The 14,798-nt window shown below is 54.9% G+C and overlaps 1 protein-coding gene across 1 annotated transcript; it reads right to left on the bottom strand.

Annotated features, from left to right (window-relative positions):
- Positions 1-474: 474 nt before the first annotated feature.
- On the bottom strand, positions 475-10,184 carry LOC135460684 (plasminogen activator inhibitor 1-like). Its single transcript, XM_064737594.1, has 9 exons — positions 10,039-10,184; positions 9,118-9,380; positions 7,421-7,651; positions 5,105-5,299; positions 3,496-3,694; positions 2,095-2,195; positions 1,288-1,374; positions 642-725; positions 475-512 (listed from the first exon to the last, which is right to left on the bottom strand). Exons 2-9 carry the CDS (start codon positions 9,377-9,379, stop codon positions 475-477), a joined length of 1,197 nt encoding a protein of 398 aa, XP_064593664.1. The 5' UTR covers position 9,380; positions 10,039-10,184.
- Positions 10,185-14,798: the final 4,614 nt, after the last annotated feature.

The raw sequence follows: 14,798 nt of genomic DNA, 5'->3' as shown, positions 1-14,798 counted from the left end.
AAAGGAAAGGGGCGTGGCCTAGGGCGAAGGGGGCGGGCTTGTTGCCTTGGCAACGCTGCGCCGGCGGGTAAGCGCTGGCGGGTAAAGGTTGCTATGGGGGTGTTGCTATGGCAACGGAGGGGGGAATTTGGGGAGGGAAAAGGAGAATTTGGGGTTCTGCGGTTGGACTGAAAGAACCCCAGGACAGGAGGGACCCCACGGCCGGGTCTGGGGTGATCACCAATAAATCAAATATATTTAATAAATTTATTTTATATATTTAATAAATTTAACGTATTTTATATATTTATTAAATTTTCTATATATTTATTAAATTTTATATATTTAATGTATTTAATATATTAAACTCTTCCCAATAAATTACAGCTCCCACAAACCACAAATTTGGGATGCCCCAATTTTAGGGTGTCTCAATTTCGGGGTGTCCCCAATTTTGGGGTTTCCCAATTTCGAAGTTTCCCAATTTTGGGGTGCTCAGGGCTCCGTCACCTGTCCCACGAAGAGAACGGTGCCTGTGGGGGGAGAGAGAGGTGGGTCAGGGGCACCCCCAGACCCAAATCTGGGGGGCCGAGACACCCCAAAATCCCCAAAATCCCCCAAATTTTCCCCAAACCCCCCAAAATCCCTCAAATCCCCCAAACCTGTGGGGACGTGGCGGATGAGGAAGAGGAAGGGTCGATCCAAGATGATTTCGGGGGGGGCCATGCGGGAATAAACCACGGCAGCTGCGGGATAGGGGGAGAGTGAGACCCCCCCAAAATTCCTCCAAATTTCCCCCCAAAATTCCTCCAAAATTCCCCTCAAAATCCCCTCAAAATTCCTCACAAATCCCCTCAAAATTCCCCCAAAATGCCGCTGAAAATTTCCTCTAAATTTCCTCCAAAATTCACTCCAAAATACCTCTCAAAATTCCTCCTAATTTCCCCCAAAATTCTTCCAAAATTCCCTCAAAATTCCTCTAAAATTTCTCCCCAAAATTCCCCCCCAAATCCCTCCAAAATTCCCCTCAAAATTCCTCAAAATTTCCCCCAAAATTCCTCCAAAATTCCCCGAAAATTCCTCTAAAATGCCCCCAAAATTCCTTCAAAATTTCCCTCAAATCCCCCCCCAAAATCCCTCCAAAATTCCCCCCAAAATTCCTCCTAATTCACTCCAAAATTCCTCTCAAAATTCCTTCTAATTTCCCCCCAAAATTCCTCCAAAATCCCCCCAAAATTCCCCCAAAATTCCCCCAAAATTGCCCCAAAATCCCCCAAAATGCCCCAAAATGCCCCAAAATGCCCAAACCTGAGGCTGAGGCCGCCTCGGTGCCGTTTTCGGTCACCTCCATCCGAACCTTCTGCAGCACCGGGCCCAGAACGAGCTGCTCCTCACCTGGAGGGGACATTGGGGACATTTGGGGACATTTTTGGGATTTCGGGATTTGGGGATATTGGGGATATTGGGGAAAAATGGGGGGAAATTGGGAAAAATGAGATTTTGGTGATTGGGACATTGGGGACATTTGGGAAAAATGGGGGGAAAACTGGGAAAAATGAGATTTCGGTGATTGGGACATTGGGGACATTTGAGGGGGATTTGGGACATTGGGGACACTGGGAAAAATGGGGGAAAATTGGGAAAAATGAGATTTGGGGACATTGGGGACATTGGGGACAGTGGGGACAGTGGGGACAGTGGGGACAGTGGGGACATTTGGGAAAAATGAGGGAAAATTGGGAAAAATGAGATTTCGGTGATTGGGACATTGGGGACATTTGGGGATTTGGGGACATTTGGGAAAAAAGGGGGAAAATTGGGGATAAATGAGATTTGGGGACACTGGGGACATTGGGTACATTTGGGGGAGTTTGGGACATTTGGGACATTGGGGAAAAATGGGGAAAATTGGGGAAAAATTGGGAAAAATGAGATTTGGGGACATTGAGGACATTGGGGGACATTGGAGGGATTGGGGGAAAATGGAGAAATTTGGGGGGAAAATGGGGGAAAAATGGAAAAAAATGAGATTTGGGGACATTTGGGGACACTGGGGACGTTGGGGACAGGGGGTTGGTGACATTTGGGGACATTTGGGGACATTTGGGGACTCACCTGTCACTGGGGAGAAGTCGGCGCGCTCGGGGTCAAAGAGGTCGAGGATCCCCAAGGCCTTGAGGGGACCCCGGAGGTCCCAGGAGCTCTCCAGGGAGAAACTGGAACGGGGGTGGCAATGTCCCCAATGTCCCCCAATGTCCTTCAATGTCCCCCCAATGTCCCCAATGTCCCCAATGTCCCCAATGTCCCCCAGTGTCCCCCAATGTCCCCATTGTCCCCAATGTCCCCAATGTGTCCCCAATGTCCCCAATGTCCCCCAATGTCCCCAATGTGTCCCCAATGTCCCCCCAATGTCCCCAATGCCCCCAGTGTCCCCCAGTGTCCCCAATGTCCCCAGTGTCCCCCAATGTCCCCAATGTCCCCAGTGTCCCCCCAATGTCCCCAATGTGTCCCCAATGTCCCCAATGTCCCCCAAAGTCCCCAATGTCCCCAATGTCCCCCCAATGTCCCCCATTGTCCCCCCAGTGTGCCCCCAATGTCCCCCCAATGTCCCCAGTGCCCCCAATGTCCCCCAATGTCCCCAAATCTCATTTTTCCCATTTTCTCCCAATCTCCTCCCAGTGTCCCAATGTCCCCAATGTCCCCAGTGTCCCCAAATATCCCCAATATACCCAATGTCCCCAACATCCCCAGTGTCCCCAACATCCCCCAACACCCCCAGTGTCCCCCAATGTCCCCAAATCTCATTTTCCCCAATTTCCCCCCATTTTTCCCCAATCCCCCCAATGTCCCCAATGTCCCCCAAATCCCCCCAGTGTCCCCAATGCCCCCAACATCCCCAAATCCCATAAATGTCTCCAATGTCCCAAATCCCCCAAATCCCCCCAATGTCCCCCAATGTCCCCAATCCCCCCAATGTCCCCAAATCCCCCCAGTGTCCCCAATGTCCCAAATCCCCCAAATCCCATAAATGTCTCCATATGTCCCCAATGTCCCCAACATCCCCAATCCCCCCAATGTCCCCAAAGTCCCCAAATCCCCCCAGTGTCCCCAATCTTCCCAACATCCCCAATCCCCCCAATGTCCCCAATCCCCCCAGTGTCCCCAATGTCCCCAAATTCCCAATCCTCCCAATGTCCCCAATCCCCCCAGTGTCCCCAATGTCCCCAAATTCCCAATCCTCCCAATGTCCCCAATGCCCCAAATCCCCCCAATGTCCCCAATCGCCCCTAAGTCCCAAATGTCCCCAATCCCCCCCAGTGTCCCCAATGTCCCAAATCCCCCAAATCCCATAAATCCCCCCAATGTCCCCAAATGTCCCCAATCCCCCCCAGTGTCCCCGCTGTCCCCAATCCCCCCAACATCCCCAATCCCCCCAATCCCCCCAATGTCCCCAATCCCCCCAATGTCCCCAAATGTCCCCAACCCCTCCAGTGTCCCCGCTGTCCCCTCCCTCACCGTGGCAGCGCCAGCACGCGCGGCGCCGGCCGCAGCTGCGCCACCCAGGCGCTGACCCTGCGCGCGTCCAGCAGCGGCACCAGGGTGACAACGGGCACGTGGCGCTCCAGCGGTGCCACCAGCAGCAGGGCCACCTCCCCCCCCGCGTACGGCACCTCGGCCACCACGAACGGGACCCCCCCGGGGGTCTCGAAGTCGCCTGAGGGGGAGGTGACAATGTGGGGGGGGTGAGGGGACAGACAGGGGGACAGACAGGGGGACACTGGGTGGCACTGGGTGGCACTGGGTGGCATCCAGAGTGACACAGGGTGACCCAGGGACAGACAGGGGGACATGGGGACAGATAAGGGGACAGGGGGACATTGGGGCAGACAGGGGGACACTGAGGTGACACAGGGACAGACAGGGGGACACAGGTGACACACATAGAACACAGGTGACACAGGTGACACAAGGACAGACAGAGGGACACTGGGGGTGGCATCCAGGGTGACCCAGGGTGGCCCAGGGTGACATTGGAGGGGTCAGAGGGGACACGGGGACAGACAGGGGGACCCAGGTGACACAGATGACACCCAGGACATACAGGACACACAGGAGGTGACAAAGGTGACACAGAAGACAAGAGGCGACACACAGATGGCACATGAAGTGACACAGGTAACACAGGAGATGACATAGGTGACACAGGTGACACACAGGAGGTGACACACAGGTGACACACAGGAGGTGACACAGGTGACACACAGGGGACACACAGGTGATACAGGTGAGGTGACACAGGTGACACAGATAACACAGGTAACACACAGGAGGTGACACAGGTGACACACAGGTGACACACAGGTGACACACAGGTAACACACAGGTGACACAGGTGACACACAGGTGACACACAGGTAACACACAGGTGACACAGGTGAGGTGACACAGGTGACACACAGGTGACACACAGGTGACACACAGGAGGTGACACAGGTGACAAAGGTGACACAGGTGACACACAGGAGGTGACACAGGTGACACAGTATGTAACACACAGGTGACACAGGTGACACAGGTGACACACAGGTGACACACAGGAGGTGACACAGGTGACACAGGTGACACACAGGTGACACACAGGTGACAAAGGTGACACAGGTGACACAGGAGATGACACAGGTGACACAGCTAACACAGGTGACACACAGGTGACACAGGTGACACACAGGTGACATCCTCACCGCATCTCAGCCTCAGTGTCACCTCCATCATGGGCACAGTGACACACACATAACAGATGACACACAGGTGACACACAGGTGACATAGGTGACACAGGTGACACACAGGTGACACAGGTGACACACAGGTGACAAAGGTGACACAGGTAACACAGGTAACACATAGGAGGTGACACAGGTGACACACAGGTGACACACAGGTGACAAAGGTGACACACAGGTGACAAAGGTGACACAGGTACTCACCGCATCTCAGCCTCAGTGTCGCCTCCATCATGGGCACAGTGACACACACATAACAGATGACACACAGGTGACACACAGGTGACACAGGTGACACAGTATGTAACACACAGGTGACACACAGGTGACACAGGTCCTCACCGCATCTCAGCCTCAGCGTCACCTCCATCATGGCGGCGCTGCCCTCGGAGCCGTCGGGGCGCAGGAAGGGCCGGGCCCGGGTGGCGCCGGGGGGGAACGGGACCCCCCAGGACCCCCCGAAGAATTCGGCGCTGGCCACCAAGAGCCGGACACGGGGGGACAGCGCCCCGGGGGGCACCAGGCCGGACACCAGCCCTGGGGGGACATCGTGGGGTCAGCGAGGAGCGAAGAACCCCACTGAGCCCAAAAACAATCCCATAAAATACCATTGATCCCCAAAAAACCCCATTGATCCCCCAAAAATGCCATTGATACCAAAAAAACCCCATTGATCCCCAAAAAACCCCATAAGATCCCATTGATCCCCCAAAAAATCCCATTGATACAAAAAAAAACCCCATTGATCCAAAAAAAATCCCATAAAATCCATTGATCCCCAAAAAATCCATTGATACAAAAAAAACCCATTGATACCAAAAAAACCCCATTGATCCCCAAAAAAAAATCCCATAAGATCCCATTGATCCCCAAAAAATCCCATTGATCTCCAAAAAATCCCATTGATACCAAAAAAAACCCCATTGATACAAAAAAAAATCCCATTGATACCAAAAAAAACCCATTGATCCCCAAAATACCCATTGATCCCAAAAAAAAAATCCCATAAAATCCCATTGATCCCCAAAAAACCCCATTGATCCCCAAAAAACCCCATTGATCCCAAAAAAAAATCCCATAAAATCCCATTGATCCCCAAAAAATCCCATAAAATCCCATTGATCCCAAAAAAATCCCATAAAATCCCATTGATACCAAAAAAACCCCATTGATCCCAAAAAACCCCATTGATCCCCAAAAAAATCCCATAAGATCCCATTGATCCCCAAAAAACCCCATTGATCCCAAAAAAAATCCCATAAAATCCCATTGATCCAAAAAAGAAAATCCCATTGATCCCCCCAAAAAATCCCATAAGATCCCATTGATCCCAAAAAAATCCCATAAGATCCCATTGATCCCCAAAAATCCCATTGATACAAAAAAAATCCCATTGTTCCCCAAAAAACCCCATTGATCCCCCAAAAAAATCCCATAAGATCCCATTGATCCCAAAAAAATCCCATAAAATCCCATTGATACCAAAAAAATCCCATTGATACCAAAAAAAACCCCATTGATACAAAAAACCCCCATTGATCCCCAAAAAATCTCATAAAATCCCATTGATCCCCAAAAAACCCCATTGATCCCAAAAAAAATCCCATAAAATCCCATTGATCCAAAAAAGAAAAATCCCATTGATCCCCCAAAAATCCCATTGATCCCATTGATCCCCCAAAAATCCCATTGATACAAAAAAAAACCCATTGATCACAAAAAAATCCCATAAAATCCCACTGATCCCCAAAAAACCCCATTGACCCCCCCAAAAAAATCCCATAAAATCCCATTGATCCCCCAAAAATCCCATTGATCCCCAAAAAACCCCATTGATCCCAAAAAAAATCCCATAAAATCCCATTGATCCCCAAAAAACCCCATTGATACAAAAAAAACCCCATTGATCCCAAAAAAACCCCATTGATCCCAAAAAAAAAAATCCCATAAAATCCCATTGATCCCCAAAAAACCCCATTGATCCCAAAAAAAATTCCCATAAAATCCCATTGATCCCCAAAAAACCCCATTGATACAAAAAAAATCCCATAAAATCCCATTGATCCCCCAAAAATCCCATTGATCCCCAAAAAACCCCATTGATACAAAAAAAACCCCATTGATACAAAAAAGAAAAATCCCATTGATCCCCCAAACGGGATCCCAGGGGTCCCACACTCATCTCCCCCACCCCAAAGGGGTCCCAGGGATCCCCCCTCCCCAATCCCGGGGGTCTCACCTCGCGTTCTCTCCCGTGCCCACGCATTCAGGACCCTCCGCGCCCCCTCCCCAAATCCCCAAATCCCGGGGGTCCCAAATCCCCAAATCCCCAAATCCCCAATCCCGAGGGTCCCAAATCCCCAAATCCCCCATCCCGGGGGTCCCAAATCCCCAAATCTCCATCTCCCCAATCCCGGGGGTCTCCCCTCCCCAATCCCGGGGGTCCCAAATCCCCAATCCCGGGGGTCTCCCCTCCCCAAATCCCCAATCCCGGGGGTCTCACCTCGCGTTCTCTCCCGTGCCCACGCATTCAGGACCCTCCGCAAATCCCCAAATCCCCAAATCCCCAAATCCCCAAATCCCCATCTCCCCAATCCCGGGGGTCCCAAATCCCCAATCCCGGCGGTCTCTCCATCTCCCCAATCCCGGGGGTCTCACCTCGCGTCCTCTCCCGTGCCCACGCATTCAGGACCCTCCGCGCCCCCTCCCCATTTTGCAGCTCCAGGCGGGCGATCCCGCGGGGTCCCAGCGCGCGGCGGAGCCGGGTGACAAAGGGACCCCTCGGGGTCACCCCCCGGGCCACGAAGAGCCCCTGGGCCGCCTCCAGGCGGTGGGAGCGGCCCCGCAGCGCCCCCTGCAGGCCCCGCAGCGCGGCCGCGACCCCCGGGGCTGCGGGGAGGGAGGGAGAGAGGGGAAACTGAGGCAGGGAACGGGGAAACTGAGGCACGGAGTGGGGAAAGTGAGGCAGGGAATGGGGAAACTGAGTCAGGGAACGGGGAAACTGAGGCACGGAGCGGGGAAAGTGAGACAGGGAATGGGGAAACTGAGGCACGGAATGGGGAAAGTGAGGCAGGGAATGGGGAAACTGAGGCACGGAATGGGGAAACTGAGGCAGGGAATGGGAGACTGAGGGATGGGATGGGGGAATGAATGTGAACGGGGAAACTGAGTCAGGGAATGGGGAAACTGAGGCACGGAATGGGGAAAGTGAGGCACGGAACGGGGAAACTGAGTCAGGGAATGGGGAAACTGAGGCAGGGAACGGGGAAACTGAGTCAGGGAACGGGGAAACTGAGGCACGGAATGGGGAAACTGAGTCAGGGAATGGGGAAACTGAGGCACGGAGCGGGGAAACTGAGGCAGGGAATGGGGAAACTGAGGCAGGGGGTGGGGAAATGAATGTGAACGGGGAAACTGAGGCACGGAGCGGGGAAACTGAGGCACGGAATGGGAAAGTGAGGCACGGAACAGGGAAACTGAGTCAGGGAATGGGGAAACTGAGGCAGGAAATGGGGAAACTGAGGCAGGGAATGGGGAAACTGAGGCAGGGAATGGGGAAACTGAGACAGGGAATGGGGAAACTGAGGCACGGAGTGGGGAAAGTGAGGCAGGGAATGGGGAAACTGAGGCACGGAGTGGGGAAAGTGAGGCAGGGAATTGGCAAACTGAGGCACGGAGCGGGGAAATGAATATGAATGGGGAAACTGAGGCAGGGAATGGGGAAACTGAGGCACAGATGGGGGGAACTCCCCCCCCTCAGTGGGGACAGGGCGACCAGAGCAGCCCCAATGGGGACAATGACCCTGAGGAGTCCCCAATGGGGACAATGACCCCAAAACCTCACCCCAATGGGGACAATGACCCCAAAGTGTCCCCAGCGGTGACAATGACCCAATGGTGTCCCTTTATAGGGACAATGACCCCAAATCCCCTCCCCATGGTGACAATCACCCCAAAGTGTCACCAATGGTGACAATGACCCTGTCCTGACAATGAGGTGTCCTTTTATAGGGACAATGACCCCAAATCCCCTCCCCATGGTGACAATGACCCCAAACCCCACCCTCAATGGTGACAATGACCCTGAGGTGTCCCCAGTGGTGACAATGACCTCAAAGTGTCCCCAATGACCCCAAAACCTCACCCCAATGGGGACAATGACCCCAAAGTGTCTCCAATGGGGACAATGACCTTGAGGTGTCCCCAATGGGGACAATGACCCCAAACCCACCCCAATGGTGACAATGCCCCCGAAGTGTCTCCCGTGGTGACAATGACCTCAAAGTGTCCCCAATGACCTCAAACCCACCCCAGTGGTGCCAATGTCCCCAAGTGTCCCCTCGGTGTCCCCTCACCATCGATGCTGAAGCCCATGGCCTCCTCCAGCTGCCGCCGTCCCCTCCCGGCCGTGGCCACCTGCAGGGCCACCAGCACCGAGGTGGCCCCGTAGGGTGACAAGATGGCGTTGGTGTCACCTCGGGCCGCCAGCGCCGCCCGGAACAGCCGCAGCCCAAAATCTGTCACCAGCTGGGCCACCCCGGCCGCGTCCGGTGGCTCTGAGCCCGCCAGGGCCACCAGGGCCACCAGGGCCACCAGGGTCATCTGGGTCACCTGCATCCTGGAGGGACATTGGGGACATTGGGGACATTGGGGGGGGTTGGGGAACATTGGGATTAATGGGGGGATTGGGGACACTGGGGACATTTGGGGACATTGGGGACATTGGGGACATTGGGGTTACTGGGATTATTGGGGACATTTGGGGACATCAAGGGGATTGGGAATTTGGGGACATTGGGGACAGTGGGGACATTGGGGTTTGGGGACATTGGGGGATTGAGGACATTGGGGACATCAGGGGACATTGGGGTTTGGGGACATTGGGGACATTGGGGTTACTGGGGTTATTGGGGACATTTGGGGACACTGGGGGACATCGAGGGGATTGGGAATTTGGGGACGTTGGGGACACGGGGGATTTGGGGACATTTGGGGACATTGGGGGATTGGGGACATTGGAGACACTGGGGACATTGGGGTTACTGGGGTTATTGGGGACATTGGGGACATTTGGGGACATCGAGGGGATTGGGAATTTGGGGACATTGGGGATTTGGGGACGTTGGGGACATTGGGGGACATTGGGGACATTTGGGGATGCTGGGGTGACACTTGGGGTGGCACCAGGGGTGGGGCCAGTGCTGGTGTCACCCCCAGTGTTAACCCTGGTCCCAAACCCACTCCTGGTCCCAGTCCCAGTCCCGCTGTCCCCTCACCTCTCTCTGGTCTCGGTCCCGGTTCCACTGTCCCAGAATCAGCTCCGGTTCTGGTTCCGGTACTGGTCCCGGTGTTTTAATCCCGGTCCCGATATCCCGGTTCTGATCCCGGTCCCGGTTCCGATTTCGTTCCCAATGTCCCGGTCCTTGTCCTGGTCTCACTCCCGATGTCCTGGTCCCGTTCCGGTTGTCCCGGTTCTGTTCCCGGGGTTCTGATCCCGTTCCCGTTGTCCCGGTCCCGTTCCGGTTGTCCCGGTCCCGGTCCCAGTCTCACTCCCAATGCCTCACTCCCGATGTCCCGGTCCCGATGTCCCGGTTCCGATCCTGGTCCCAAATGTCCCGTTCCAGTTGTCCCGGTCGCGTTCTCGGTGTTCCGATCCCGTTCCCGATGTCCCGGTCCCGGTCACGATCTCACTCCCAATGTCCCGATCCCGTTCCTGTTGTCCCAGTCCCGATGTCCCGGTCGCGGTGTCCCAGTCCCGATGTCCCGTTCCCGATGTCCCGGTTCCGATCCCGGTCGCGGTGTCCCAGTCCCGATGTCCCGGTTCCGATCCCGGTCCCAAATGTTCCGTTCCGGTTGTCCCGGTTCTGATCCCGTTCCGGGTGTCCCGGTCCCGATCTCACTCCCGATGTCCCGGTCCCGTTCCCGATGTCCCGGTTCTGATCCCGGTCCCGTTCCCGATGTCCCGTTCCGGTTGTCCCGGTTCTGATCCCGGTCCCGTTCCCGATGTCCCGTTCCGGATGTCCCGGTTCCGATCCCGTTCCCGATGTCCCGGTTCCGATCCCGTTCCTGTTGCCCCGTTCCCGTTTGTCCCGTTCCGGTCTCTGGAGCCGCCTCCGGCCTCGCCGGCGCCTTTAAAGGGCGGGACGAGGGGGGAATTCCACTGGGGTCTCCCCATGACGTCACCACCCGCCTCCCGTCCCGTGTCCTCTCCCATGACCCCTCTGTGACCCCCCCCCGGGTGTCACCCGTGACCCCTCTGTGACACCCCAATGTCCCTTTCCGTGACCCCTCCATGTCCCCATGACCCCTGTGACATCTGTGTCCCCCCCCTTGTCCCGTCTGTGACCCCCCTGACCCCTCCTTGTGTCCCCATGTCCCCTGGGTGTCCCCTGGGTGTCCCCTGGGTGTCCCCCCCGCTGCTGCTGTCACCCTGGGGTGACGCCACGTCCCCTCTGTGACCCCCATGTCCCCTGGGTGTCCCCTGTGTCCCCCCATGCCCCTTTCCGTGTCCCCCCCATGTCCTCTGTGACCCCCGTGACCCCTTCCTGTGTCCCCATGTCCCCTGGGTGTCCCCTGGGTGTCCCCTGGGTGTCCCCTGTGACCCCTGGGTGTCCCCTGGGTGTCCCCTGGGTGTCCCCCCCGTGCCGTTGTCACCCCGGGGTGACGCCACGTCCCCTTCCTGTGCGGTGACGCTGCGGTGGCGGCTCTGGGGACACTGGGGACAGTGGGGACAGAGGGGGTGGGGGAGGGGAATTGGGGTGTCCCAGCCTCCCTTTGGGGGTCTGGGGGCTCTTCCAGTGCCCCACCGACCCCATAGACCCCTATGGGACCCCATAGACCCCTATAGACCCCCATAGACACCTATGGGCCCCACAGACACCTACGGGCCCCATAGACACTGCCAGTGCCCCACAGACCCCATAGATCCCCCATAGACACCTATGGGCCCCATAGACCCCTGTAGAACCCCATAGACACCTATGGGCCCCATAGACCCCTATAGACCCCATAGATCCCTATAGACTCCCTTGGACCCCATAGACCCCTATAGACCCCATAGACCCCCATAGATCACCATAACCCCCTATGGACCCCATAAACCCCTCCCCCCCAAATCCCCCAATCCCAAACCCCTCTGGAAAAAAAAAAATCCCAATTTTTCAATTTTTTTCCACATTTTTTCCCCTTTTATTCCTTTTTATTTTTCCCATTTTCCCTTTTATTCCTTTTTTTCCCCCCCTTTTCCCTTTTTATTCCTTTTTATTTTCCCCATTTTCCCTTTTATTCCTTTTTATTTTTCCCATTTTCCCCTTTTTATTCCCTTTTATTTTTCCCTTTTTTCTTTTTTTATTCCTTTTAATTTTCCCATTTTCCCCTTTTTATTCCTTTTTATTTTTCCTTTTTTCCCCCTTTTATTCATTTTTATTTTTCCCTTTCCCCTTCTTTTTATTCCTTTTTATTTCCCCCTTTCTTTCCCTTTTTTATTTTTCCCTTTCCCCGCCTTTTTTTTCCTTTTTATTTTTTCCACCATTTTTTTTTATCGTCTCCCCCCTTATTCCCTTTTTATTTTCCTTTTTTTCCTTTTTATTCTTTTTTTTTTCCCCTTTTTTTTACCTCCGGCGCCTTTTTTTGCCCAAACTTGGCCAAATTCGTCCCATTGTGGGGGCGCGGCAGAGGAGTCAAAGGAGAGGAATTTCCTCAGGAACCCAAAATCGCCGTTTTTCCACCCAAAACAGGGGAATTATTCATCATGGGGGTGGAGGACGCGTCTGGTCACGTTCGGCCACGCGTGTGACAAAGGGGGGGACAGACATGGGGACATCCCCTTCCAAAAAATCCCAAAAAACTCAAAAAACTCAAAAAATCCCCAAAAAAATCCCCCCAAAAAACCCAAAAATCCCCCCCCAAAAACCCAAAAAACCCCCCCCAAAAACCCAAAAATCCCCCCCCCCCAAAAACCCCAAACCCCTAAAAAACCCCAAAAACTCAACCCCCCCCCAAAAACTAAAAAAAAAAAAACATAAAACCCCAGAAATTCCCCAAAATGCCCCCCGAAAAACCCCAAAAATCCCCCCCCAAAAAGCCAAAAAAAATCCCCCAAAAACCAAAAATTCCCCCAGAAACTGCCCCAAAATCTCCCCCCAAAACCCCCCAAAATATCCCAGAACTTGCCCCAAAATCTCCCCTAAAAACCAGAAAACCCCAAAAAAATCCCAAACCCCCTAAAATTCCTCCCCAAAACCCCAGAAACCCCCCAAAAAATCCCAGAACCTGCCCCTAAAACCCAAAAAAACCCTTTAAAAATCGCAGAACTGTCCCAAAATCTCCCCAGAACCCCCCAAAAATCTCAGAACCCCCTAAAATTCCTCCCCAAAAACCCGGAAACCCCAAAAAAATCAGGACCCCCCCCCCCAAAAAAGAATCCCAAAATTCCCCCAAAAATCCACAACTCATCCAAAATCCCCAAATTCCTCCTGGGATCCCCCAAAAACCCCATCCAGGACCCCAAAATTGCCTCTGGGACCCCCAAATTCCCTCAGGGACCCCCAGACCCCACCCAGAACCCCCCAAAACCCCTTCAGGGACCCCTCAAACCCCCTCTGGGACCCCAAAATCCTCCCTGGGACCCCAAAAATCCCCCTCGGGACCCTCCCAAATCCACCCAGGACCCCCCCAAACCCCACCCAGGACTCCCCAAATCCCACCCAAGACCCCAAAACCCCACCGAGGACCCCAAAAATCCCCCCAAGCTCCACCCAGGACCCCCAAAATCCTCCCTGGGACCCCCCCAAATCCACCCAGGACCCCCCAAATTCCCCCCCAACAGCCCCCAAACCCCACCCAGGACCCCAAAAATCCCTTCAGGGACCCCCCAAATCCCACCCAGGACCCCAAAATTCCCCCCAAATTCCCACCGAGGACCCCAAAAATCCCCCCCAAACCCCACCCAGGACCCCCCAAACCCTCTCTGGGACCCCAAAATCCTCCCTGGGACCCAAAAATCCCCTCAGGGACCCCCAGACCCGACCCAGGACCCCCCAAACCCCACCCAAGACTCCCCAAATCCCACCCAGGACCCCAAAAATCCCTTCTGGGACCCCCCAAACCCCACCCAGGACCCCAAATCCTTTCTGGGAACCCCCTAAATCCCACCCAGGACCCCAAAAATCCCCTCTGGGACCCCCCAAACCCCACCCAGGACGCCCCCCCACCAGGGCTGACTCATTTTTGGGGTGACTCATTTGGGTTTCGGCTCCTTCCTGTGGGGTCCCCGGGGATGTGGGGGGCGTCACGTCCAGCTCATCCCAAATTCTTCGTGATTCACCCCAAAAACGGCCACCGGGCCCTGGATCCATCCCAAAAACCTCGCTGTGACCCCAAAGCTGGAGGGATTCACCCCAAAAACGGCCACCGAGCCCCGGGAGTGCCACCAGCCCCTCATGGGTCATCCTGACCCCGTGTCCCATGTCCTGACCCCTTGTCCCATGTCCCCATCCCGTGTCCCCTGTCCCTTGTCCCCAGTCCCACATCCTGACCCCGTGTCCCATGTCCTGACCCCTTGTCCCCATCCCGTGTCCCCTGTCCCCTGTCCTACACCCCCACCCCATCTCTCACATCCCCATCCCCTGTCCCTTGTCCCCTGTCCCTTGTCCCCATCCTGTGTCCCTTGTCCCCAGTCCCACATCCTGACCCCATGTCCCACATCCCCATCCTGTGTCCCACCAGGTCCTTGTCCCTTGACCCGTGTCCCCATCCCATGTCCCATGTCCCCATCCCGTGTCCTACTTCCGCACCCCATGTTCCACATCCCCATCCCATGTCCCTTGTCCCCTGTCCCATGTCCCATGTCCCATGTCCCCTGTCCCACACACTGACCCCATGCCCCACATCCCCATCCCGTGTTCTCCCCATGACCCACGTCCCCATCCTCTGTCCTGCCAGGTCCTTGTCCCATGTCCCACATCCTGACCCCATGTCCCCCATCCCGTGTCCCACCATGTCCTTGTCCCTTGTCCCCTGTCCCATGTCCCCATCT

This window comes from Zonotrichia leucophrys, unplaced genomic scaffold, assembly GCF_028769735.1.
Source record: "Zonotrichia leucophrys gambelii isolate GWCS_2022_RI unplaced genomic scaffold, RI_Zleu_2.0 Scaffold_88_184519, whole genome shotgun sequence".
Taxonomy (NCBI): domain Eukaryota; kingdom Metazoa; phylum Chordata; class Aves; order Passeriformes; family Passerellidae; genus Zonotrichia; species Zonotrichia leucophrys.
The sequence above is the reverse complement of the archived record's forward strand: the minus strand, read 5'-3'. Positions and strand labels throughout refer to the sequence as shown.

Coding starts and splice junctions, on each gene's coding strand:
- LOC135460684 (XM_064737594.1), bottom strand. CDS start 9,379: ATGCAGGTGACCCAGATGACCCTGGTGGCCCTGGTGGCCCTGGTGGCC. Junction 7,652..9,117: donor CATGGGCTTCAGCATCGATG/GTGAGGGGACAC, acceptor CCCTCCCCGCAG/CCCCGGGGGTCGCGGCCGCG. Junction 513..641: donor CATCCGCCACGTCCCCACAG/GTTTGGGGGATT, acceptor CTCCCCCCACAG/GCACCGTTCTCTTCGTGGGA.